At 56.2% G+C, this 25,771-nt stretch overlaps 1 protein-coding gene across 4 annotated transcripts in view; it reads right to left on the bottom strand.

The window, feature by feature from the left end:
* Positions 1-1,523: 1,523 nt before the first annotated feature.
* The window catches only part of ARHGAP26 (Rho GTPase activating protein 26), a 137,353-nt gene continuing 113,105 nt past the window's right edge, over positions 1,524-25,771 (bottom strand). The window contains exons 21-23 of one of the 4 annotated variants that reach the window (XM_026118231.2): positions 7,641-7,751; positions 5,768-5,859; positions 1,524-2,107 (exon numbers count right to left, since the gene is read on the bottom strand). In XM_026118231.2, the coding sequence (XP_025974016.2) occupies positions 2,019-2,107; positions 5,768-5,859; positions 7,641-7,751 (292 nt within the window). In that variant the 3' untranslated portion in view covers positions 1,524-2,018. Of the gene's footprint in view, positions 2,108-5,767; positions 5,860-7,640; positions 7,752-9,655; positions 11,525-15,108; positions 17,481-25,771 lie in introns of those variants that run through there. The other 3 variants (XM_026118232.2, XM_026118237.2, XM_026118233.2) reach the window with 3 other exon arrangements.

Genomic DNA, 25,771 nt, shown 5'->3' with positions numbered 1-25,771 from the left:
CAGGGACCGCGGCCGGCACGGCGCGGAGCCGCTGGGATTTGTGCTGCGAGAGCTCCCAGAGAGATGAAGCAGAGCAACTCCGCTCCGGCATTTGGGCAGAGTCATCCGTCAGCTCGTCCAGGAACCTGATGTGCGGTGCTGCGTCTCCAGCGAGTGTTTTCCTCTCGTCCCTCGGTTCCATCTTCTTCTGAGCTGTGAAGCGGCACTAGGAGCCATCGCTCAGCCCATTCCCTGCGCTGACGGTGCCGGCCCGGCTGCAGCCCTGTGCGTGTTCACGCGCATACGTATTTACGTGCATATGTATTTAAGTGCAAGTGCCCGTGGGGCAGCCGGGGAGGGCACCGACGCTCCCACGCCGCCCCGGAAAAGCCCAAAGCGGTCCTGGGCCGGGCGATGCCCCGTGCCGCGACGTCCGCGGGACTCCTGCCATCGGCTTGAACCACGGCAGGACTTTACCCTAGGACCCGTGCCTGGCATCTGGTCCAGCAGATGTTATTGCAAAATGTCTTTTAATGCCTAAAATGATGGAACAGACAGCACAGGGGGACTTTACTGATGAGTAAGTTCGACTGTCCCCACTGTCTTGTAATTTTGACCAATGGCTCTTACAGTAATTACGGCATCAAACGCCATGTCAAGCTTGATGAAAGATAATTATTTTCTATGTTTAATTTCTGTTGGAATAAACAAATGTTTGCTCCAGTATTATAGCTGGCCTTAGATGGGAACATTTAGCATTTCAGCCATATTTTCCTTTTGGAAAGTTAAAATTTAAAAACCCCTCCACTAGCTCTCTTGCAACAGCAGTAACTTCTACTTGTGCTTCATTTTAATTTCCTGCAGAAGACATCTTGCAGATACGTTAGCGTGGTACTTTTCTTCACAGCTACAGTCTAGGTCTATCAAAAAGCTCCTAAGTGACTAGAAAAGGAATTTACTCCATTTTCAGACGAAGTGGAGCATTAGGAGCCAAAGGGATGCGCTCCATGAGAGAAGTCCTGCGGGGTAAAACTGTTGGCAAAAGCCTCCTCGCGTAGGAGGAGTTCGGGCTGGCACGAAGTGCTCTCGCCGCCACTTCCAAGCGCCGGCGGCACCATATGCCCCGTCATCTGCAGCACGGCGCCGGCCAGAGCGGGAATGCCGCGGGTCGGGCTGGAGCCGTGCGCAAGGGAAGCCGGTGGCACCTCCGCAAAGAGCAGCCAAGGGCTGGTTTTCGGTGGGAAAAGGGGCTCCAAGCCCTGCAGAGAGGGACTGCTCAGGGTGCGCTTTCGACGCGTGTGCAATTAGCGTTTATACGAAGCATGCTTCCTCGGAAGGGAAGGGAAGGGAAAAGGGAAGGGAAGGGAAGGGAAGGGAAGGGAAGGGAAGGGAAGGGAAGGGAAGGGAAGGCGGTCGCGGGCGCAGCGGGTGCGTGTGAGCGTGCCGGTGCCTTCAGGCCTTTCTTCTGCAAACCGGTTTCAGATGACCGTCGCTTCTCTCATTACAGCTCTTCTAAAAATATCAAATATAGCTCTTTCCCTCGCAATGTTTTAAGATGCTCTATTTATACATTAATTCTTTCAAAAATAAAAAGTGACACGTACAGCAAGTCAGCCACTCGGAGTCTTTAAAACCATCACGAAGAGCGAAGCCACCCAGGTCCCCCGCGGCAGAGCCCGGCAGAGCCCCGCGGCCCCGTCCTCCCCTGCTCGGCCTCGGCGTTGAGCCGCGGCCGCATCTCGCCCTCGGCGAAGGAAACGCTGGTTGCACAGATCACAGATGGTCACCCCGCACAAAGCCACCCCCCCCCCCCAAAAAAGAAGCAGTTTGAGAGTTTTGGTCCAAAACATCCTCCCGGGGAGCCGGCGGGGCACGGTCGCTGCGGAGGAGCCCGCGGCCGGACGCTGCGATGCGGCGGGCGGGACGGGGGCCGTGGGAGACCCGTGCCCCCGCGCCGGGCTGCTGCTCCCCAGGGCGCCGGGATGCTGGTCCGCCGTCGCCATGGATACCATGGAAAGCGCTGCGCCTGACGCCCGGAGTTATAGGAACTCCACGTAGTTCTCGGGGATGAGGCCCGTCCTGCCGTCGAGGGTGCCCTCCAGCCAGCCCGGCTCCTGCGACGGGTGCACTGCGGGGGGGGGGACAAGAGGGGCGTCAGCGGGGCGTCTCCGTGCCCGGAGCATCCCCGCTCCCCCCGACCCGCGCTGATGCGGGACGCCCGGCCGGCTGCACGGCTGGGGAGCGGCAGAAGGAAGGAAGGAAGGAGGGAAGGAAGGAAGGAAGGAGGGAAGGAAGGACGGGTTAGTCTGAAGGGGCCATTGCTGCGTGTGCTGCTGATGTCCAAGCTGCTCTGGGGAGAGACCAAGGCCGTGCTTTTAGTTTGCATTGATTTCACAGAAAGGAAACAACCTAAGGAGCTCGGAAAGTTGGAGCTCTCCTTCTTGCCTGCTGGTTACTGTGACTCCTCCGTGCTTGCTTTGCAAAAGTGTGACGGTTGTGCACCGAGACGGTGCGGGCATGGAGCTGGGGGCCAGGTCGGCGTCATCCCCAAAAGTGGGGCAGCTCTTTGCTGCGAGGGGCAGGGAGATGCGGGGACCCGGCCGCGGAGAGGCTCCGGAGAGCTGCTGGGTCTGCAGCACTCGGCCTCTTGCCGGCAATCCTGCGGCAGCTGCAGGTCCTCCCGCGGCTCCGGGCGGCTTCAAAAACCACGTGTTTTGGAGCCAACGGCAAACACGGGCATTGCATTCTGCTTAGCAAAGCAGCAGAACAACAAGAAATGGAGGAGCAGCTCTTCAGACGTCTGCGGACCTCTCCTTTCCTCCTACAGCCCCACTGATATTGCAGAACCGCGATTTTCTATGCAAAAACCACAACTGATGCTGCCTAGCAAGAACAACCCAGAGGGACGAACTGTTTTACCTCCGAACGTTTCCGCTCTTTGCGAGGGACCAGTCCCGGCCAGCACGGCCTGAGCCCATCGCCACCGCCACCGCTGCAACCGGGCAGCTGGCAGGAGACGCGGGAGCAGAAACCCGCAGCGCAGAGCCCCGCGACGCCCCGCGGGCAGCACCGATCCGCCGCCTCTGCCGGCTTCGGCCACCCCCGGCCAGCAGCCAGGACCCCGGGGAGCCTCAGCAGCGGCTATCGGTTACCTGCCCGCGGCGCGGTGCTGCCAGGGGACGGGGCGGCCACGAGAACAGACTCCGTGCCGGGGGCATGTGTCTGCGGGGCAGTTTCCAGCCCTCCGGTCTGGGAAACGGGCTGGGAAACTGCTTCATGTGAGCTCCCGCCACGGCTTTTCCTTTAAAAAATTACCTATGTCCCAAAGACGGGCATTTATTCCTGCCCAGCTGTTGTCAGCTAAAGCAGGGCACACGGAGCAAACAGCGAGGAGAAGCTTACTCCCTGTTATAAAATCGGAATGCAAACACAACACAACTTTCCTACATTTTCCGTGTAAAAACCTCAGTATCTGACAACAGTGGCTAAAATGGAGACTCGCTGCTCCGAAGCACGGTGCGCTCCCTTTCCCGGGGGCGGCTGGCTGGGGGGTCCGTGACCCCCCCGGCCCGCTCCAGGGTCCCGCTGCCACCCAGGCAGGGGGTCCACGGACCCGCGGCGTCCCGCCCCGCCGCCCGAGGGCTGAGACTCCGATTTCCACGCAACTTAAGCAGGACGAGGCTATGAAGCGTAAAGGCTCAGTCGCGAAACGTGATGCTATGGCTGCCTGCACGTCCCTCGGTGTGGTCAACAGCCCCCAGCTTCCCAGGCAGAGTCAGAGGCTGCTTTCCCATGGAAAACCTCCGGGAAGCGCAAAGTCAAACAGAAAGCCGCCTGTCTTCTAAAGATTTCCAAGATGTATTTTCTTAGGGCGGGTTTTATAAAACCCCTTCGCCGTGGCGGTATTTCTACCGCGCAGTGCCATTGCTAACGCACTGCTAGCGGGAGCCTCCGCTGCGCTGCCAAGTGCTTAGGACATGCTGTATATTTTTTCCTTTGAATAATCCATTGATTTTTGTCTAGCCAACCCAATGTATTTAATGCAAACTTGTTCCCCTACTAGCTGTTCTAATTCCCACAGGCTTTCCAAGGGGAGAATATGTTTATTTATAAGATATCTACGGAGCTGCTTAGGAAAAGTGTTTTCCCTCATTCACATGTATTAATTCTCTTCTCCTTTCTGCTATATTCATCCTAGGGTAAAAACAGTGCATGTGGTAGCTGTTTCCCAAATGACAATACTTAACACACAAAAGCCAAAAGTACTTGGAAGGTAGTAAAAAGTCTTTTCTTTGCATTGGGATTATATCTAAACCAGAGCGGCTTAATTCCGGTGGGCACGGTCTCTTCCTCGTGATGCAGGAAACAGGAGGTCTGTGTTCATTAATATCATCTCCAAAAAACTGACTAATCAGAGTCCACCTATTCCAAGCCTCGCTATCCATAGGAAAAAAGGCAGAAAAAAGCACACGCTGCTTTTCCATCATCTCCTGCACGAAGCACGATGGCAGTCGCACAGAGCATTTCTGGTGCCGACACTCGGAAACCGATCTCTTACCTAGAAACTGCTGAAGAAAACCTCATACTGTAAACGCTGTTTTCAGTCAACCGCTGGCTCGTTTTGGCCTTACGCTTAACTCGCGGGTCCGCACGCACAGGAGGGCCGTGGGGCGGGCAGGAGGCATCGGCTCCCACCGGCCACGGCCGCGAGCACCTTCGCGCGCTGGCAGTCACTGTCGCGTCAGCCAAACCGGGGGCACGCGTACTGCGAGGGCTAGAGCAGCTGCCAGCAGCCAGCCGCAGCACCCGGCAGCTGCGGGAAAGCAAAGCAGCTCGGCCGCCCGAGGTCGGCTCCCACTTCGCAACGCAGCGCTAGCCCCGTCTGCGCTGGCCCCCTCGGCTCACCGTGCCGCAAGCGCGGCACCGCCCCAGCAAGCACCTTGCTTGTTTTCCTGCCTTGGCTCATAGCCTGAACATCAGGTTTTCAGCACAGCCTGGCGAGTCTCTGCACCTCTTTCACGCGAGCCTCAACCGTCCCACACCAAACTGCCGCACCGCGGCCGTCATCCGTCCGGTGCACGTGGTCCGACAGCGGCTGCCATCCGCGCACGTCCTCGCCGTGCCGTGCCACGATGTCCCCGTGCCCAAAAAGCCCTCCTGCTCAGCCCTGGGGCCGGTGACTTGGCCCCGCGCACGCGGGCAGGGCAAGGGGCAGGACGCGGGGTTCAGCTCGCCCCTTCCTTGCGCTCCGCGCTGGGGGAGAAAAGCGGCACCGGCAGCGCAGGCTTCAGCCCGTCCGCTTCACACATCCTCCCTGGGATGAAGTAACCCATGGGCTTGAAAATCCCATCTTCCCACCGGCCCCAAAGGAGGGCTGGATCACCTGCAGATTTTCAGCCCGGACACCGAAAGCGGGGCAAGCCGCATCCCCAGTTTCATGCTTTTGCTGGAAGTATTTCTGCTTTTCTCCTTCAAGGGGGGTTTTAGCAGTGGGGTGGGACTGACAGTCACTAAACACAGGCCTGAAAGGAAACCCCAGGCATCCGGAGTCCCAACCATTCCCTGGTCACGGGAGGAGTAACAGTAACTTGCAAGGCTCAGTGATAAATATAAAATAGATGATACTGAAGCGTCATTCTGCGTAGCTCCACCTGTATTACTGTGCGTGCTGCACCTGCACTTTCTCACGTGCCGGGCAGGTAAACGAGCGCTCGCGGTGCGGGACAAGCGGGGCCGCGAAGGGCGGCGGAGCGGAGGCAGCCCGGCGAGCGGGTCCCCGGCGACTCACCGTTGTCGAAGACGGTGCCGGCCGTGAAGGAGAGCTCCGAGTCGTGTTCGGCCTTGCACGCGTACAAAGCTCTGGCTTTCCGCAGCGGCGAGCTGCAAAAACACAGAATTTATTGCCGTAAAAGACATGCTACTGATGCACCCCAGCACGGCCCTGCCCGCTCTCCGGGGGAGCGAGGAGACGTCCCGCCGCGAGCCCGGGCCCCGGTGCGGAGCGGCCAGGCAATCGCCAAAGCCGTCACGGCCGGAGCGCTCGTTTTCCAGCTGCAACCAGCAGCAGCGTTTCAGGAGGAAGAAGCAGCACTTGGGGAAGGGGACTTCAAAACAGAAAAATAAATAAGTCTGCGAAGAATTTGTTGCCCTTCTTTAGAGGCCGTACCTGAAGACAAAAAGGATTTAACAACCGTTAGATTTTAGCGGAAAAGAGCCCGTGTGCCCCGCTGCGCAGTGGAGGAAATGGGAGGAAAAAGCGTGTCGACCTGAAACGCAGGCAAATCGCGGCAGAAGCCGCGTCCCCCGGCAGCGCGTCCCGCTCTGCTCTGCCGTCCAACCCGGCCGGGGCAAACTGGGAGCACTGGGCGGGCAGCGGCCCAGCGAGCGCCGGCACCAGCTTAGGCTTGTCCAAGCACTTGGTCTTCAGCCCTCCCAGCCCAAGGCTGCACCAAACCGTTCAACCACAGCAGGTTCAGGAAAAGTACCAAAAACGCCCCAAAGAATTGCTGGAACAATAAAGCGGGCGTCGCCATTTTCCAGCTCAGTGGCTTCCCAAGCTTCTGTCTTTCCAAAGGGCTCAAAATTATCCGGAATGCTCTCGAACTGGGCCCAGGATGGTCTGCAAGCTTCCAGCCGGTGGGGAAAGCGGTATCCACGGAGCAACCACGAGCCCGGGAAGCCGGGAACGGGTTTGGTTCCACCGTGCACAGAGCTCCGAGGTTTAGGTTTTCCCTGCCCAAATTCCAGCTGTCTGATGTGGGAATTGGCAAAATACGAAACAAACACCCGGAGAGGGTTAACGCTTTTCCTGTGGATGAGCAATTCCTTGGCTAGCGGGAGCTGCTCCCCAGGCAAAACTCGTGCGGGCTGTCAAGCAGCACGTTTGCAAGGCATTTTCTGGCTCTACCACCTTGGCACTCTCCAAGCCGCTGCTTCCCGCACAACGAACGAACGCTGCAACGCGGGCTCCCTCCGGCCCCAGCCCCGTTTGTGCCCTCCAAGCAGCTCGCGGCTTCAGCTGCAGCTCTTCCCTCCAGGGCTCCAGGGGTGCCGGGGTCCCGCGGTCGTGCCCAGCACCCCGTTACCTCCCGCCCAGCGCCGCAGCCATCCCCACGGTCTGCATCTCCAGTCCCCGGAGCACCGGGACAGCCCGCGGCACGGCGGGGGACGGAGACGCCGCCCCGATCCCTTACGGCTCTTCTCCCTGCCCGGAGGCGCTACTTATGCTCCTTAGGTGACAGCTAAGAACAGGTATCACAGCATTTTACAAACGTGTGCTGCTCTCTGCGGCGTCCGGGCAGACGGTGCGTTTCTTACCTGCTGTAGAGACGAGCAAAGTGAGCTGCAGGGAGCTTAAACGGCCGGGCAAAGCCCACAGAAACCGCAAGCGAGTGCACTGAGTGCGACCGTGACCCGCGAGCGCTGGCTCCTGCCCGCACGGGCGCCCGGCAGCCCCCGGCAGCCCCCGCAGCCCCCAGCTCGCCAGCGACCTCCGCGGGGCCCGGAGAGGCTGGACAGGCTGCTCCGGCTGCACGCAGAGAGCTGCACCAGGGGATGCGAGCGGGATGCAAAGGCAGAAGGGAAGCGGAGTGGGGGAAATCAAGAAAATCGAAGGGAAAATAGCGAAAGCAACGCAAAGCAAAGCAAATTCTGCCACAGACCTGATGGGGGATGAGTCGCTGGACGTAGAGGAGGTGGGCATAGGGCTTGATGGCGCGGAGAACATGGGCCAGGACGGTGAGAGGGGTGACGTTGGGCTTGGACTCTGAGGGCTGCAAGACATAACCAGATAACTTATCAACATGCAACCACAGCAACAAACACGGCCGAGAGACACGCAGACGACAGCCGACGATAGCGAGTGCCTTGGGAACGCTCAGAGCACGAGACACGGCTGCGAAACCAAGCGCCAAGACCTTGGGAAGTGCTTCAAGGCCAGGTCTGCATTTCCCCAGGCAGCAAGAGCCGGATCTTGCAATTAACCCCTGCTCCGTTGCCCCCTCGCTGGCGAGCCGGGTACCTCGAGAACGGCAAAAATTGTAAAATATTGTGCCGTGTGCCCGGTTACGGGGCTGCTTCGCCGTGCACAGCCGCTTGGTCTCCCCAGCAACTTACCTGCCTTGTTCCATTCTCCCCCTTTTTGGCAGAAAGGGCTGCTCGTATTTCTGGACGCTAACGATGCCTGCGAGGAGCCTGCACAGCCCTTTTTATTCCGGCCCGTGTGGCATCCGCATTAAAGGCTGTTTTCCTGCCCCAGCGCCCAAACACAACTCCCCGTTTACAATTTGGACTGAACGGGCCGTAGGCACCGGGAGCCCTTCGCCCGCTGCGACCGTGCTGCAGCCTCCTCGCGCGCAGGGGGATGCTCCGAGGTGGCCTCCTGCCCTCCGATGACGAGCAAAGCAAGATTAAGGGCAGCACATCTTCTCAAAACCTAAAAAGGGCAGTGAAGGAAGCATCGATGCCCCGACAGCCCGTGCAGCCACACTGTAGTACTATAAAATTTTAATTGATCATTTTTATGCTTGATATTGGAGAAATCTTGCCCCTCATCCAAGCTGCTCTGGACTGCTTACTTCGCCTTTAAGTTACTGCTGTCAATTAAAGCTGAAGCAGGTTATGGACCTAGTAAATGCATGCAGAAGTCGAGCGAGAAGTGTTTGTTTTCTTCAAAACAGTTATATTTAGGTTATTTTCAGGCAATTATTGTGCTAAAATGCTCATCTGAGTCTTATTAATCTTCTACTGGTCCCAAATCTATCAACTCAGCTGCATGTTCTGTCCAACTCCCTGACGCTATCACGGGGCGTGCAGGGACGCGCTTCTCCAGCGCTCAAGGAGAAGCCTCCGGAAAAGCACAGCGTTAGGAGTCAACTTGGGAAAAGACCCCAAAGCAAACAAGGATGAGGTCACCCCATCCCAAACGAGCAGCAGGGAGGGGACGGCCCCCGGGTGCCGTGGCCGGGCGCGGGGACCCGCGGGTCCCAAGGGTGGCCCATGTTCACAGGCACCTCTTAAACCTTCAACAGCAAGATAAAGTCCCCGTAAGAAGGGTAATGCTTCAACCCGCAACCATCCGAGGACCGTTGCAGGTCACAGCAGGAGAAGCTCCTCGTTCCAGCACCCGGCTTCTGCTTCTCAAGCCCGGACCGAAACACTTTGTTATACTAACAGAGAAGAGAGAATGTAACACCCACTTTTTTTTCCATTTCAAGCTCCATTTAAAACCCCAACCTCTATCGTTTTGAAGAAAAAGAACCCAAACCCCCCAAATCCAGGAGGTTCTCCAAGAAATATTTACGGTTAATCTTGAATTTTGTGGTGTGACTGTAATTCTCCTTCTCTCAGTCCGAGTTAAAGCTGGCAGGCACCCTTTGCAGGACCCCGCTACCACCACCGTGACCCCCAGCGTCTCCGGCGAGCCCCTCCACGCGCCCTCCGAGCGGGGCCGAGAGCCACCTCTGTTCTGCGTTCGCTGCTTGTGACAACGCAAAATCGAGAGGATAAGGCTGTGGATTTGCTCCAGTTTCCATGCCATAAATATCACCAGTAAAACTGGCACCTGGAGGACATCAAAGAAGGTTAAATTTTTGGCCAGAACTGCTTTGAGGTCCATATGCGTTTAAGGGCAAACCCTTGGAGCAGTCGTGTCACCGCATTCAACAGACACCAGCTCTCTCCCCCGTGCCAGGAAGGGCAATACCTTTATTGCTTCAGCGATTACATGCATACAGAAACGAAGCACAGCCGTGCCGCACGACCTTCACGGGAGGGCTGTAAAACAGGGAACGGTCACGGACAGACTTAACAGAAAGCCTAAAATGTTCACCTAATAATTGTCAGCATTTAGAAACAATCTGCTTGCATTCTTCTATCATCAAGATTGTCAGTCTTCTTCAGAATGACTAATTACCAACATTATTTTGTCTTTCATGAATCTATTAGACATTCGTACTTACCATATCTTAAATCTATTTCCAATTTTAAACAGAGGGAGGTGCTACAAAGAGCACCGAGCCATCCCCAATCGCAGCAATTAACCCTTGACACACCAGTTCTCGACGCCGCTTTTCCTTTGTAGCAGGTAGAGTTGTCCGGCTCTCCCGTGACGATGTCCTACCTTCCCTTACCGCGGCAAATTATAGAACATATATGGTGTGCAGTTTTGTTTTATTCCATGCGTGCACAAGCATGCTTCTGCCCTCTAATGGAGAGAGCACGCCAGACCCATCGGAGCGCATGGAGAGTGCTCTCCTGCGGACAGAAGAACCTGGACCGTCTCGTTAGTAGTGCTACGCTGGAAGCCCAAGGCCCTGGGCTCCAACACCCGCATGCAACGTGTCCTGACCCTGCACAGCTAACGGCCCTGCAACAGCACGGCGAGCCCCGGGAGGGCTGCGCGGCAAGCCGAGGGCGAAGGTCTACCACCCGGGAGGGAGCGGAGCTGCTGGGTGCATCCCTCCTCTTACCAGGGCCGCTCGTGTGGACTCCTCCGTCCGCCACCGCCGCCAGCTCTCCACGAAGGTGCACGTTACCCGCTGCAGCCTCGGCGCTACGCGGCGATGCCGCTGCCTCCTGCACGCACCCCCGGCACGTCGCAATTTTAAAAAACATCCAACTGTGCCATGCGCTGGGATTAGAAATCCCCAGTGCACTTTCTGAGATGAAATCACTTTAAAGGAAGACAACTCTCGCTGATCGTAAAGTCAGCTCTGTCATCACTGCATCAACTGCTTCATCTGCTGCACTAATTACAGTGTAAAATACAATCAATATGATTCGCAGAGAATTATTCTGCAATCTTCTCTAGTAAAAAAGGCTTAAGAGCAAGAAGCCAGTACTCGGACTAGCCTTTATCTAAAAAGCTATACAAAATTTGGAGGAGGATTTTGGTATCTTTGGATCCCGAATGGCACAGAGGACCCTCTCAGTGCCTACCAAAAAACCCAACAGAAGTATTAATTAATGAGAGTATGCAATTTTTTCAGTAGTAAGATCATCCTTTTTCAGTCAAGTTACTCACAGAAGAGATGAATTTGGTCCTATGACGACTGAGCTACTTTTGCTCCCTCTTGCAGTCCTTCTGCAAGTCTCTCCAGCAAATTTCCTCAAGAACGAATGGACTTTGCGGGATGCTGCCTGAGCTGACCCTGCCCAGCACCGACGAGCAGCGCAGCGACGAGGCACGCTAAGGGGTTATCTAGCTCCTCTCAGTCTAATACATGCACTTATTTTCAAAGATACTGCTCGAATATCACCCTACTGAGTTACGCAATTGCAAGGCCTAAGTCTTCCCTCGCCTCGTTAGAGAAGTAAATGCACGTGAGCAAACAGGCTATTCTGGGACCTCACTGCATCTTGGAAAACAGTTTTCTTGCAGGATCCAATTTCCTTTCTCTTTCCCACGGAAATAGCAGAGGTGGTGACGGGCTTTTTGGAAATAGTGGCTGCTGCCTGCCTTCAGTTCTGTCTGCGGAAAGTTAATGTCATCTGGACCTTTTTTTTTTCCTCTTCTTATTCTTGAGGACTTTGCGGGGGGCTCGTCCTGTTAGGTGCATAGTGGGAAACAAAACAGAAACAAAATAAAAATGCTAAGAACCAAAAATATCAAAAGCAGGAAACACAGAAGTGGCTAAATTTAGTCTTCACAGGAGGATATTAGCTTTTCACGACCAGAAGCGGGAGAGCGAGTGCCGTGAGTCAGGAGCCCCGAACGTCCCGGTGCTTCAGCCTTGCCTCCTCGTTCGCTCTGCGCCCCTCTACTCGAACCAGCCTCCGAAAACGCAAACAGCGGCAGGGACCTGCAGCTCAGGGAGCAAAGACGTGGCAAAAAGCGTCCTGGCAAGGGCACTGGGGTGGAGGGTGCCGCATTTCAGCGCTCGGCTGGCGCTGGCTTCAGCACCCCTAGGTGCCCCTTTGGGAATCCAACTGTACGAGCAAGCAAATATATTTAGAGACGAGTGAAACCGAATCCTCCTCCTTGCTTCCCGTGACTACTGTACCTCTTAGCTCTCCCGCTCCGTGCTCGGTTTGCTGCCCAAACATGTCAGAGAAACGATCCCTGTTCCAGGCTCTGATCCTCGCTCCAGTCCTATCTGCAGATCATTTTCCAATCCCTTCCCATAACCTGCCTCTCCGTTTCCTTCCTCTTTCTCTACCGTCTACCCACCCAGACTGCTTCTGGCATTTTCTTCGTGCAGCTGAAGCCCCCAGGCCATTTACTGGTCTAAAAAATCCTTCTCGGCAGGGATTCCAGACAACTTTGCTTAGAGGACACAAGTGCCACTAAAAAAAGCTTTTCAACCTGTTACTGGTTTTTGCCTAACTCGGGACTCACACCGTTACTCCTGGCACGCAACATCTAACTTCTGCGAATGGGCAGAGTCTACCGTGAGTTTAAGGCCTTTGACGAATCACCTCCAGAACAAGCACAATACTCCCATCCTGACATGATCAATACCTGACTGAATTAAAACAAGTCAACAACCACTCCTCCCCCTCAATTTCAATTCTACTCTATTCCTATAAAACAAAGCTCCCAAATGTAAGGCCTCTTCCAAAGCTAACCAATACGGTATCATTTAATGCCAGGGCACTTCACCTTTGCTACCCCAGGGCCAGGACTGCAGGTCACCTGTGGCCATAGCGATGCTGCCTACACGAAATGGGACTCGGCCTCGAGCACACACACACGCACGAAGCCCGTTCATGCAGCGCTGCATCCTAGCAAAGCACAGACCGCAGCTGGGATGGGCTCGAGCAAGCTCTTTTCCGGACTCCGGCTGCATTCCAGGTTAGCGATGGCACCACACACAATTCCTACATGTTACCGTAAGCTCAAGGGCTTCAGAGCGGCAGCACTTCTCCTCTGATGCTTTAAATGCAAGCGAAACAATGCTAAAACTCTCTCCAGGGCTGTTCTCCCGGGGGGTTATCTTGCTGTATAATCTTTCACTTGGAAAATAATGCCGTGTTTAGGGAAATTAGCAGCACTGTGGTCAACCTCACTTGACCAAACAGGTCCAAAAAAGTTCAATTTCTTCAGCATGGACTTCCCCGCACCTCCATTTATTAGTTGCTATGTCTGCACAAGCACAGCTTATATGATCTTCTTTTCAATAATACGGACACGTCCCTCTTCATACTCTTCAAGATACCCAGCACACTGATTTCTCCTCTTACTTTGCTGCTTGACTTATTTCCCATTATATAGAAATATTTCTCTGCTCTGGTAATTTCTTAAACCCTCTAAAAGTTTTTCCACTTGCATAAGAGGGAGACTGGGAAGGGTTCTGACTTCGGGAAGGAAAGCTGGCGTTTTTGCTGTCCCACTTAACAGACGTTTCCGCTTCCAAATATAGAGAGGTTACGCTCAGTGCTTCAGGGGATGCGACTGCGTTGGCGGCTTGGTACAGCCTTCTGGCAGGAAGCTTAAAGACGGGCGTTAAAGCTGGAGAAAGGCTGGGTGAAGAAAGCAAAGGATCAGCAACGGCTGCGTTTTCGGCACGAGCGCGCGCCGAGCAGAGGAAGCTGCCTGCAACGGGATGAGGCTGAGCACGACCCGCAGGCAGCGGTGTCCGCAGCGGGCGGGATCCAGGCGACGGGAGCATCATGCATCTTACCGTGGCACAGCACCTCGTTAGTGGCCGCACGCGTCATTCGCAGTCACGCATTTGCAGCGTTACCTGCAAGTTACCAGCCCCGCAGCCGCTACTCTTGCAACAAGATCTCCAGCCCAAACGTGACGCCACCATGGACCCCCGCGAGTGCCACCACGAGGAGCGTGGCAGGGGACCTCCGTCTCCGCGGGAGCAGCGGCCCGGCACTCCGGAGACGGCATCCGGGATGGAAACGGGAGGAAGAGCACGGATGGGGCAGGGAAGGCAGAAACCAGAGGCAGTCACAGACCCGCGCTAACTCGCCCCGGTCCGTCGTGGCACCCAGCCCCACTCTGCCTTGCTCCGCTGTTTGCTCCGAGGCCGTATTTTCTGCTCCGTAAAAAACCGCCCTCACTGCTTGCTCTCTGCCCAAAAGGCTCTGAGCAAACCCAAAATCGAGCTGGTAGGTTTTAGGTTGAATCAAGTGCTTTCAAAACGTATTAAGGCCCTTAATTATTAATAGGAAGGCTGCAATGTGCCAGGCGGAAGGCAAGCTGCAGTTCGGGAGGGAAGTGTTGGTAAATACGGAGCCAGCAGCTTAGTCACATCTTCTTGACCAAGCTGCTTTTTCTAACACATGAGGTAATTCGGCAAGTCTGGAGGCATTAGTCACCAACAAACTGTGTTCGCTATTCAGGGAAATGCTCCAGCCCACCAGAAATCTCCCGTTTTTTCTGGCATCCAACCCTCCACCGCCACATTTCCCCCAGAAGAGGAAACTCTCCCAGCTGCCGCGGGGATCCCCGCAGAGCCAAGGGGATTCGAGTCCCGGGGGATCCGCAGCCCCGGAGCAGCGCGGCGGGGTGCCCGGAGCTGGCTGCTTCGCCCCGCGCGGCCCCGGGGCTCAAAGCAAAAGCAGCGTTTTGCCACCAAGTCCCGCAAGCTGTTGCTGTCGGCTCCCTGAGGGAAGACAAGTTTCTTCTATTTTTTTAAGTAATTTCTGGAAATGGCCAGAAAAGCTATTCCACACTGTAAAAAATTCATTGCTTGCTAAGTAATTTTCCTTGCATTATCTGATTAAAGACCATTTTCAGGCTCAACTCCTTACATAAAACAAGCACTATCTATTTAAGCCTCCATAAGCTAAAAATCTTACTTTTTTATCATGTGCAAATATTCCTCCAGCAGCACAAGGAACCAACACCTGCCCCCTAAGTCACACGTGTTGAGAAAAATAAAGGGGATTATTTTGGCCTGCAGAAGTGATTTGAGCAATGGGTGAGCAAAGCCACTGCATAATAAATTTCTGAATTTCCCCCGATGCCGGATTTCCCTGTGCACGTTTGCTCCCGTTTTGCTCTGTGTTTTGCAACTGCTCCGCAAGCGCCGGCTGCAGAGAGCTGATGAGAACATGTCACCCCGAACTCCTCTCCGACAGGTTTTTGCCCTTCCATTTCCCAGCAAAATGCCTGTTTCCCAAAGAAAATTCTCATTTTAGGGAGGAAAGTCTGAAAACCCAAGACTACAGCACTGAAAAGATGTGATTTTTATCATAGTTATCAGAAGAAGTTCAGTTTGCATTTTGTTGTAATTTTTTTCCTTTTTGGGTGGAAAACCCCAAACTTGGTGACAACGCTTTTGTCCAGCAGCCCTCGGCAGCAAAGCCCGGCTCTCCGCAGCGGTCCGGCGGGGAGGCAGCGCACGACGACCCATCCCGTTTGCTGAGCCCACCCTCCCGCTCCGGAGAAAAACCTCCGCAAGCCGCATAAAAACGTCGCCGCTTCTCCGCTCCCGCTAAGCAGACGCGGCGGAGGCTGGCACATGCAATGCACATTTTTTGCAGGGGGAGGTTGGCTCTTCCCCTCCGCCCGCCAGCTGCGCGGACGCCGGGCCGCGGGGCATCGAATGACCGGCGGCGGCTCCCGGGCTCCTGATAATTCCCGGCTTAGCAGAGCCCCGCCAACAGCCGCCGGCGCCCGGAGCCCCGGCGCGAATTAGCCGGCGGCAGAGAGATTGGATTACCCCGCTTCACGGCGAAGCGGCGGCCTTAGCGCGCCGGCTAATTGACGAACTTAATTAAGCACCGGGATCTTCTTTCAGAGCGAGACAGGATGTCTCCGTGCCCGCGCGGCCCTGTTTTCCCCGCCGGGGGAAGCTGCCGGGGTTTTCGGGGAACGGGGATGCTGCCGGCCGCGGGGGCCCCCGGACCCCCCGAGCCTGGAGCAGGCAACGCGTGCAGCCGCTTTAAAAGATATTAAGTCCGTGGTGACATTTACGGGTGGCAGGAGGACGTGATGCGCTGTCGTTTTGCATGCAGAGGTCTCCATGAAGATTTTGGCCGGGATCACCTCCAAGATGCGCGACTCCGGCCGGGACGCGGCGCCCGCTGGAAGGAGAAGGCAGGAGGGAAGGGGAAAGGGAAGGAGGAGGGCTGGCCGGCACGACGGCGGCTCGGGGATCCGCACTTCGCCCCGTAACAGAACACGCTCTGCTCTGCCGGCCGCCCTGGGGAAGCTTTGCTGCAGCTTCTTTGATTCCTGCACCCATTTCCCCACAAAGGCCTTAATGCATCTTCAAATACCGCTTCATTTGAAAGCGAAATTTCCATTAGCCAATATTTGTCTCAGGCAGTTTCTCTGAAGAAAATACTGCTCTGCAGCTATCTCCACACTAATTACACGAATTAAGAAAGCAATGAAAGTGCAATGGCTGTATTTTCTTCCTCGGGCTTTCAAGAAAGCTGTCTTTTAAGTGTACGTGATGGTGAAGTTTAAGGCTCTTTTTGAGATCTCTTGGATGCAGCTCTACAACTCTGATTTAATTCAGTCTGCGAGAAGCACCCTTAGATGTTTCCCAAGCAAATCGTATAAACAGACCAGGGCTGTTCAGAAGCAGAAACTTCTGAGAAGTCTCTGGAGAGGCAGCGCCGGGCAGAGCTGCGGGGAGCAAAGCCGGCTTGGAAGAAGCTGCAGCTTCCTGGGAAGGGACAAGTCCTGCGTCAGCCTGGCCGGGACCACTCAGCCCCCGCGGGAGCAGCGTCCAAAGAAGCACAGCTACGTGCCCTCCAAAGCGGCAGGTCCAAAGCGACCACGCAATTTATTCCTGCTGAGAAAAGCAAGAGACGTTTCTGATCGTATTAGTAAAAAGAGCACTTTACCTGACAAATTGTCTTTGTTTCAACGGATGGATGTGTAGGAAATATTCTGACGTATGGCTACTGGTTTGCATGGGGTTAGCCACAAAATTGGAGACTTTATTAGAACATTTGGCTTAATTTTCAAGTTTAGTTTGTGGAAAGATTCTAGACCAAGAGCCAACTAAAGAGTGAAAGAGAGCTAAAGCTCTGAAAAGTTGTTATGCCAAACTCTGGGGCGTATGAAAAGCTCCCACAGTGGAAAACCAGCTAAACCACCCATCTCCAGCCTTTCCCCTCCGCGAGCCCAGAGCAACAGCCCCGAGCAGCGGAGCCGGGTGAGGCTGGGCCCCTTCCAGCGCCGGACTTCTCCTTTTGACCAAAGAGCCTTAAATATCTCTCCCTCAAATGCAAGTTTGCAATTTCCCTCTGCCCTCCCAGAACAAGATCATCGGTCTTGTGGCCTACAAGCATCCTTCGTTTTCATGTATCTTAAAATACCTCATGGTAGCATAAAACACATCTAAAATAAATCCAGCATTATTTACACCCAACATAAGAAAGATTTATGAAATATACACATACACGCATATATACACAATTTTTAAATGCATTGCCATCAGCAACTGAGCCGCGAGTCTATTTATCTGTGGAGTCCACTGAGGCTGCTGCTTGCGGAGCTGCGTTTGAAGATGTTTGCCGGCTCCCTGAGCCACTCGAGCGATGGAGGCTGCGCACTGCAGGCACAGTCTGGGGCTCCCGAGTTGAAGCTGCCTTAGGAAAAAAACTTCATAACAGCCTTCACCAAGTAATAAATAAGTCATAAGCTACTTTGAATATTATGTCATCTGGAATAATCCAAGCAACAGACTGGGAATTGTAGGATCTCTTCTCGAAGGAGAAAACGAGGGGATGTCTGGTTTCTGTTTTAGACTGTAAACAATCCCTAATCCTCCTGGACACAAAGGCAACCCCAGGGCTAACACACACAACGCGGCGTTCTGCAAAAGAGCCGTGAATCCCCCGGCTGTCCCGGAGACCCGCGCCAGCAGAGAAGGGCCACGACATGCTCCCGCTCCTGCCGACGCTGTCGGTTTGCCAGCCGCGGGACCTGCCTTTCCGCTGGGAAAATCCAGCATTGCCCACGGCCCCAGTTCATCCCGCAGCGCCGAAGCGGGGCCTCTGCAACACGCACGTGATGAGACTCCGCAGCGAGCTTGTTTTTCTTCTTAGCACAAAATCCGACATGCCGTTCCTGCTGCGGGGCTTCTAATCCTGCTCTCATAAGGTTTTAATATTCCCTGTGATTGCAAACAGCAGAGGAAGCATTGCGTGTTTCGGCTAACTTCACCCCGAATCTGCACCAGCGCCGTGCTCTTCCCTCCCGGGTCAATGCACAGCGCACGGGGCACGCGGCCGAGCGGTAACGAGAGCTCAGAGGAACCGAAAAGGCACTGCAGGACCCCCAGGGCAAAGCTTTACAGCTACGGAGACTGCAGTTCCCACCTCTGAGAAACCTCTTCAGACGATATTATTTGCAGATCTGTTATGGTGGGCACCGCACGGCTGCATGCCCGGCCAGGCACCTGGCATGCAACTGCAGCCCAGCGCGGTCTGGTCCTTCTCAAAAGACATTTAGATAACACTTTCCCTGATGATTAAGAGATTTTTACCTAATCCTTTAAAAATGCCATTTTTTTGTTTAATGATATCATAAGATCCGCCCCTCGAGACCGGCCTTTGTTATTAAAACCCAGATTAGGCTAAAAGCCCGAGGTTTCGGGGGCTGCGCTGGGCTTCGCGTGGCTGCCGCGGTCCAGCACGGACGCGCTCTGCTGCGAGACATTTTGCTGCCGAGCAGGTCATCGCTCATGTCCTCTAACGGCGATGTACATGTGCACCGGGCTTTCAGGGCTTTAATCACCGCTGATTAATTACAGCCGAAGGGGCTGAGAAAGGTGCGGGGAGGAGAAGAGAAGCAGCCAGGGCCCTGCTGAGCACAGTGACCGCGTCCCTACGGAGACCAAGCACAACTTCCCAAAATTTTCCCATTTTAATTCCCGAATTAAAAGTGGGGCTGAACACTGTGACGGGAGGAGAGCGGTAAGCATACAGGTTTCCCCAGGACATGGACATGATAGGCGAGAAAATGTGTTAAGCCAAAGCCCCAGAGATACCACTTCACAGAGATGTCCCCAGCGTGGCAGGAGGGAAGGCAGGAGGGTGGCACTGACTCACGAGCCGGCTGCACCCCTCACTGCTGTTTTTCTTAAAGGCTACGGATAAAAGAAACCAGTTACAAAAGTCTTTGCAAGTGGGTGGAAGAGAGAAGAACTGCAAAAGCTCTCGGAGACTAAGGACTCGTTTCCTACAGCCACGGCCAGCTCCCGCGCCGGGGTGCCGGGCAGTCTCCAGCCGGCTTTATGTTCATTTATAGATAATTCTTCATCTGAAAAACATCACAGGGTTCCCATCTCCAGAGCCTAATTCATCCTGCTGAAAAGGCACAGGGGGACTATGCTTATACGGAAAATACAGCCCCAAACACCAAGGGCTTCAGGTCTGCACTGCACTTGCATCGATTACGGGGCAGGGATTCCTCCCGAAGGACGCTGCTCTGTAAGCCTGACCGCCAGGAAACGCCGCGCACGGCAAGAAACCGCCTCAAAACCCTGCCGGCTTCTCCCCGCTCCGAGGCTGAGCCCTTCCCGCGGCCCCATCTCATCCCGCCCGGGTGGAAAACGCCGCCTGAGCCGCAGCCTTCTTGCAGAGGACTTCCCCGCGACCAGGCAGAGAGGAGGGACGGCCTTCAGACACAGAGGAGCGATGGGGAAGGTCTGCCGGCGAGAGGCCCTCGCTTCTGGAGCGACCGGTTCCTACGGCACGCTTTGCCCCGGGTTTCCTTGCGGAACGACGAGGCTGGGGGAGAGCGAGCTGCCGCGGTGCCGGCCCGGACGAGCAGGCAGCCGGGCTACGCCCAGCGGTGCAGCAGCCGGGGAGGACACGGCTCCGCTCCGAGCCGGACCCCGGGCCCTGCACGTGGCACCGCTGGCGAGAAAAGCCACCCGATTTTTAAGGCGTGTAAATTGGACCTGCAAGCCAGAATTGGAAAAATGAAACCTGATACTGCTAGTGTTTTTGGTGCACAGCAGCCCGGGCTGCGCCGGAGCCGGCATCGCGCCGGCCGGACTCGGCAGCCCGGCGGGGCATCGTCTCCCTCCTCGCTACGCAGAGCAGAAGCGCTCCGCCGACGAGGATTTCAGATCTTTTCTCCAAGTCAGCGAGACGGTATCTGCGAATACGACACTTAAACATTAACCACCATCATTCGCATCTTAAAGGCGTGAAAAACGCAGCAGCGACGCACGCGAATCTCCCTTTCGGACGAACCGGTTCCATTGCACAGCGCGAAACCCCGGCCGTGCATCTAGCGTTACCGGCGGCACTGCTAACTTTAGCCGCAGCGGGACCTTTTCCGAGCGTGAAATCGGACACCGCCGGCAGCTGCCGGGCTCCGCCGGGAAGGACCCGCTCGCAGGACGCGGCGCGGGGTCGAGCTCCCGTCCTCGGCGGGCCTTCGGAGGGGGTTTCACCAAGAAAATCAACGCATTCCGGCTGCCAACTTCCCCCAGCACCCAGAACTCCAGACACTTCGCTCCCGAGTTTTCAGTCGGCAGCAGATTCCGCCGCCCTTCGCACCGGCACACCTCACCGCCGGCAACGCCGCGGCCCGGCTCCTGCAGGAACCAGCGCTTGTCCGCGCAGTCGCTTGACTAACGAAGCACGGCACGGTAAGCGTTCACATCCCTCCCGGCACCGTCGTCTCCGCAGGAGGAGAAAAAACCCATGAAGGCCTTATTTTTGCTGCAGAGGCCTGCATCCTGCGCAAGCACGGGAAAACAAGGCTGGGTCATGTTTATGGAGGTATTTTTCAAAGTGGAAAAAGTGACAAACTCTGCAAGGAGATTTCACAAACAAGCAGCATTTAAGGGTCTATTTACCTTTCTTTGTGTTTGTTTGTTTTTGCTTACATATATTGCAACTGGTAATTGTCGAAGCTGTTCGCATTTTTATGAGATTATTTATTCCAAAAAATGCTGCTTTATCCTGTCGGATGCATTCACGATGCTATGTTTGCCACCAGGCACAAATTTGGGACCGCGAAGGATTTCCAAACAGAGCAAAACGCTTAGGAAACGCTACTTTGGGAAGGAAAAAAGATGAATCTTTCATTTTATCTCTGCAGCAATGGCAGAAAAGCATTGGAAAAAGTCCGGCTCCCAAAGGAACGTTCCCTTTGGAACGAGCATTCCCAGCGCCCATCCACCCACACCGCAAAGGCATCCTGCTAATCCCGGCGAGGAGCCGGAGAGCCAGGTGCATCCCAAATCCCGGCAGGACGCGTGCCGGGCGAGGGGGGACGGGGGGCTCCAGCCCGCGGCTGCCCCGGCCCCGCTGCCGCGTCCCACCGCAGGCGATGGACCACCGAGGGAGCCGCCTCCGCAGACCCATCACGGCAGAAGCTTCCCCCAGGCCTTTGATTTTGGGGAAAACAAGAAGAAACGTTGCTCAGATTTTAACCGGGATGCGTAATGAAGATTTATTCTGGCCCCGTAAAGCAGAAGCACGTGGGAACAACCTCCCGGCCTCGCATTAATCGGGCTATTTTTTCATGACCACTAGACCTTAGCTCCGCTCCTCATGTCTTTCCATGTCCATCGAGGGCAAGAAATAGCCATACTTGGTCAGCAGCAAAACGAAATAAAATGTAAATAGCCACGCGATGACAAAATCCAAGTTTCCCAACGCTATTATTGCCCTGAAGCCAGCGTCCCCAGGGCCAAGACGGGTCGGAAGCGGCAGGACGGTCGCTCCCCCCAGGACGCCCAGCCCGGGGCAGCATCAACCGAGACGACGAGGAGCGGTGGCACCCGGCGGGGACCGCGAGGGCTGGTGGCACCAACGTGCGTGCCCCGAACGCCGAGCGTGCAAGGGGACCAGGCATGCCGCCAGGGCGGGGACCGTGCCGGGGCTCCTGGCCGCCCGTTCCCGGCTCCTCCGCTGCTGCCGGTGCATTTTCGGCTCCCAGGAGCGTCCGGCGCTGCCCGTCGCGGCTTGGCTTGGCTCCGGCGCGCCGGCAGAGCATCCTCCGGCCCCCGGCAAAGCACGCGGCTCAGCTGCACGGCGGCCGTCAGGTTGCCACGACAACGACTAATTATTATCGCATTCCCCGAGCGAAGCGGTGCAGACCCAATTAAACCGGGAGCTAAGGCTGCCTCCGAGTCCTCCCAGCCCGTGCTCGCCGCGACGCACGGCGCGTCTGGGGGGCCTGGGCCGCGCGGGGCATCGGCGACCCAGCCCGGAGCCCGTTTCATCCGGGATGGGGATGTTTTACGGCTGCACGTCACGCTGGGCACGGGAACAGCCTCCCGGGAGGCTCCACGCTGCGGGGCTCCGGGCAGGAGGCAGCTCTGCGCGAGCTTAAAAAATCGCTACCTTTAGGTTCTTCAAAAACAAGCAAGCAAGGAAATAAACACGGTAATGTTCAGCTTGGAGGGAGCGACAGAGGATATTTCCTTCTCCAGCTGATTTTTCTTTTGGCATTCGTTATTTCTGCCTGGGTGGGGACACAAAAAGCCAATTCCAAGAGCAATCAGTAAATGCGTTCATCGTGGAAAGGGGCCGGGCTGCAGCACCCGACCCCGCGCTGAAGAGGCGTCAAGGCTGCCAAGTCCTGTTCTCCAGAGCTGGGACACGCGGAGTTAAATCGGGAAGGTCCCCGAGCCGGATCGGGCAACGCGGAGCTCCGGCCTCCAGGAACCGTCCTAAATAACATCCAGCGGAGAAAGGGGGGTTGTAGCTTCAGAGATCCCCAGCGTGCCGCCGCGAGAGCGTGGCACCCACCACGAGCAGCTGCTCAGGACCGGCCACGGGCCTCGGGCACGGGACCTGCAGCACCGGAACCGGCTGCCGGAGGCGGCAAGAAGGTAAAGCGGCAGGAGAGGAGAGGAGAAACGCTCAGGGGCACCACCGGGAAACGTCGCTGCAAAGCCCTGGCCAAGGCCTCGGTCCCCGAAGCAGCGTCCACCTCTCGTATGCGGGTCCTGCTTGCCGGCACCCAACGGCGGCCGAGTTTTCGTCCCAGCAGTTGCCACCTGCCACGGTGCTCCAAGGGAAGTGCAAGGGCCGCGGGACGTCGAGGACGGGCACTGCTAGAGGTGGGAGCAAAGCGCCCGAGGCACCGCAGCGAGCATCGCGGGTCCGGGCATCCCCCCTTCGAGGGGGAGCAGAGGGGCTCTCCGGATCCGCCCGCGCGTCCGCACGCCGGCAACCCCGCGGAGCCAGGCCGCGAGGCAAAAATCCAGCCCGTCCAGGCACCCGGCTAAACCCACCCGACCCGCCTCGCTCCGAAACAGCCGCGCGCGGAAAGCAGCGACCGGAGCCCTCACTCCTCCGTCCGCCGCGGCCAGGGCGCTTCGGCGGCTGCCTGTTTTACCAGCTGCAGTGCATTAGCTGTGCAGCTTTGCAAACAGCCGCAACAGGCTGCGGGAAGCTGCCGCAGCCGATGGGCAACGCTTGCCAGAAGCACCGAGCGCGTTACGCCGAAGGGCTAGCTTAAGATCGAGGTGTTAGGGCTGTTTCAAGCATTAAGGTGACTCCAGCGAGGCCGTGCAACGCGACCTCTCCGCGTTTGCAGCAAGCCGAGGTCTCCCAACAGCGCGCACAGGCAGAGGGGACTGACACACACAACCGGAGAGCGAAACCCCCGAGGCCGGCAGCAAGCGAAGCAAAAGCTGTAGGTCGGCCCTTGGCAGCGAGCAGCCAGAGAGCAATCGGTGCAGCTCCGTGCACCGGCACCCTCCACGCCGGGGGCCAGGTTGGCACTGCACAGCCCCACAGCACGCTGCTACTCTTGAAGGATTTAAAAAATCCACTATTTTAAATACAGTGCGTGCTTGTAGTGCTCACACACTTCACTCCAGCTGAGAAAGGGTGGAATTTGCAAAGTATGTGTCTCTGCTAGAAAACTGCCATTCCCTGTTTTTATTTTGCCATGTTTTTGAAGGAAGAAGTCTGCAACGGCAAGGGTGAAGAAAGCCAGTGCTGCAAGGGAGCGGCCCCGTCCCGGGGGCTGCAGCGGCCCGCTCGCCGTGCCGGCCGTGCCGTGCCGTGGGACCGCGATCCCGCTGACTCACCCAGTACAACTGCCGCCCAGAGCAGTTTTTCCATAAAAACAAAACCAGCCCCAATAACTAAATGCATTCCCACAGTGAGACGCTGAGTGGTTGCTAGGGAGGAAGAGCCTTTGCCGGGAGGGAAACAGCTTCTCCCGGGCCGGCGAAGGGGGCTGGCGGTGCAGGGGAGGCGAAGCCGCAGGGCTCCTGGCCCCCCCGTAGCAAGCGGGCGCCGGCGATGCCCCGGAGCCGGGAAGACGGCCTCGGACGCCGGCCTGCCGCGCTCGTCCCTGCGGAAGCTCCCGAGCCCTCGCGGCATGCGGAGCCTGGGAAAAGCAGCGCGCGGACGCCTGGGTGATTTAAGAAGCAGGAGCAGCACTGAGGAACACGCGCGCGTTTAGCAGCGTGCTGAAAGGCTTTTGTAAAAAAAAGCACGCATGAACATCTCAAATTTCAGAGAAGGTTCAAAGCTTTTAACGCTACACCTTTTAAAGCAGCCTTTGAATGCAGCCGTGCTTACTGCGGCATAGCAAAAAGAAGAAATCCCCCAACCTTGCAGTCCCTAACATCTTCCCCACTGAGCTCGAGCGTTTCACAGTTTTATTCCAACAAGAACATCAGTTTTTAGCTTAATTTAGCTTTTTTAGCTTAATAAGCAGCACAGACTTCAAAATTGTACAATTCCTTTCGTTACAACCCCTAAAAGTGCTTCTGCAGAGATTAAGCAGCGGTGGCACAGGTCTCTCCAGTGCAGGAGGAAGTCACGACACCCAAGGTGAGCAGGCGCGCAGTGACCCAAGGCTTGGTGGTCCCGGGGTCCGTGCAGCCGCCAAGGCAGGAGGGGGAGCAGAGGAGGGAGGTGGCCACGCGAGGACACGGCCGTCTCCTCCTCCTCCTCACCTTCCTCCCGCCCGGTATAGGTGCGCAGCTGTAGAGCAGGGAGGGAAGAGGAGTAACTCCGAGCTGAGCGGATCCGCCTTAGGGGCTTGCAGATGTGGTAGGACAGCCTCAGTTCTGGTTTGTGCAAGCACGTGAAGGAGGGGCCGATCCTGAGATGGTTTGTCCTAAACTCCAGCTGTCGGCGTTTTCCGAGGTTTGCACGGGGCAGGGCTGGAGGCAACGTGCAGAGCAGAAAGCTGCAGGCCAAAGGGCAGCAGAGATGAAGTTGTTCCAGGCTCTGGCTCCCGGTCAGGGTGTCCCACTGCAGGGACGCTGCTCCGTGGGGAAAGCCACTGGTGGCCAAAGCTGAGCGGGACTCCAACACCCCAGCGTGCAGCCCTGGGACGGTGACAAACCTCCTGCTCCCCCCGTCTCCAGCCGGGGCCGAGAGCAGCGGCAACGCGGACGCTACTCGGCAGCAGCAAAACGCCGCAGCTTTTTCTGGCCGCAAATCTGCGTGTGGCTCTCGGTACATTGTGACCAACAGGAAAAATGCATTTTCCACTTAGCAGATGTCATGCTGTACAAGCTGCCTCGTACACACGCCAAGGTGACACAGAGCCACTAATGGATAACTCACCGATACTAGCAGACAACACAATAAGCAAAGATTTCAAAGCAGTATTTTATTTTTAAAAGGGCAAGAGGCACATGGTGTGCCGCTTCCACGCCATGTCCATCGCCTTCGCCCAGCATCCAGAAAGGGGTGGAATAAAACTGGGGGAAAAGGCTGCAATCACACGTGGAGAAAGGAAGCGGCAGACCCCGGACCAAAACCAGTGCTGATCCCACGCGGAGCCGCAGGACTAAGGGCGCGAGGGAAACGCCGGCCTTCCCACATCTTTTTTTAAGCCAGGGCTAAGCCAGCCCTGAGACGCTGCCGCAGCAGTGCCTCCAACGGCGACGAGCTGACTTTAATCAGGCCTTGTTTATATGCCAGACTTATC

Source organism: Dromaius novaehollandiae, chromosome 15 (genome assembly GCF_036370855.1).
Source record: "Dromaius novaehollandiae isolate bDroNov1 chromosome 15, bDroNov1.hap1, whole genome shotgun sequence".
NCBI classification, from domain to species: Eukaryota; Metazoa; Chordata; class Aves; order Casuariiformes; family Dromaiidae; genus Dromaius; species Dromaius novaehollandiae.
Note: the sequence above shows the minus strand (reverse complement) of the source record. Positions and strands in the feature narration are given on the sequence as shown.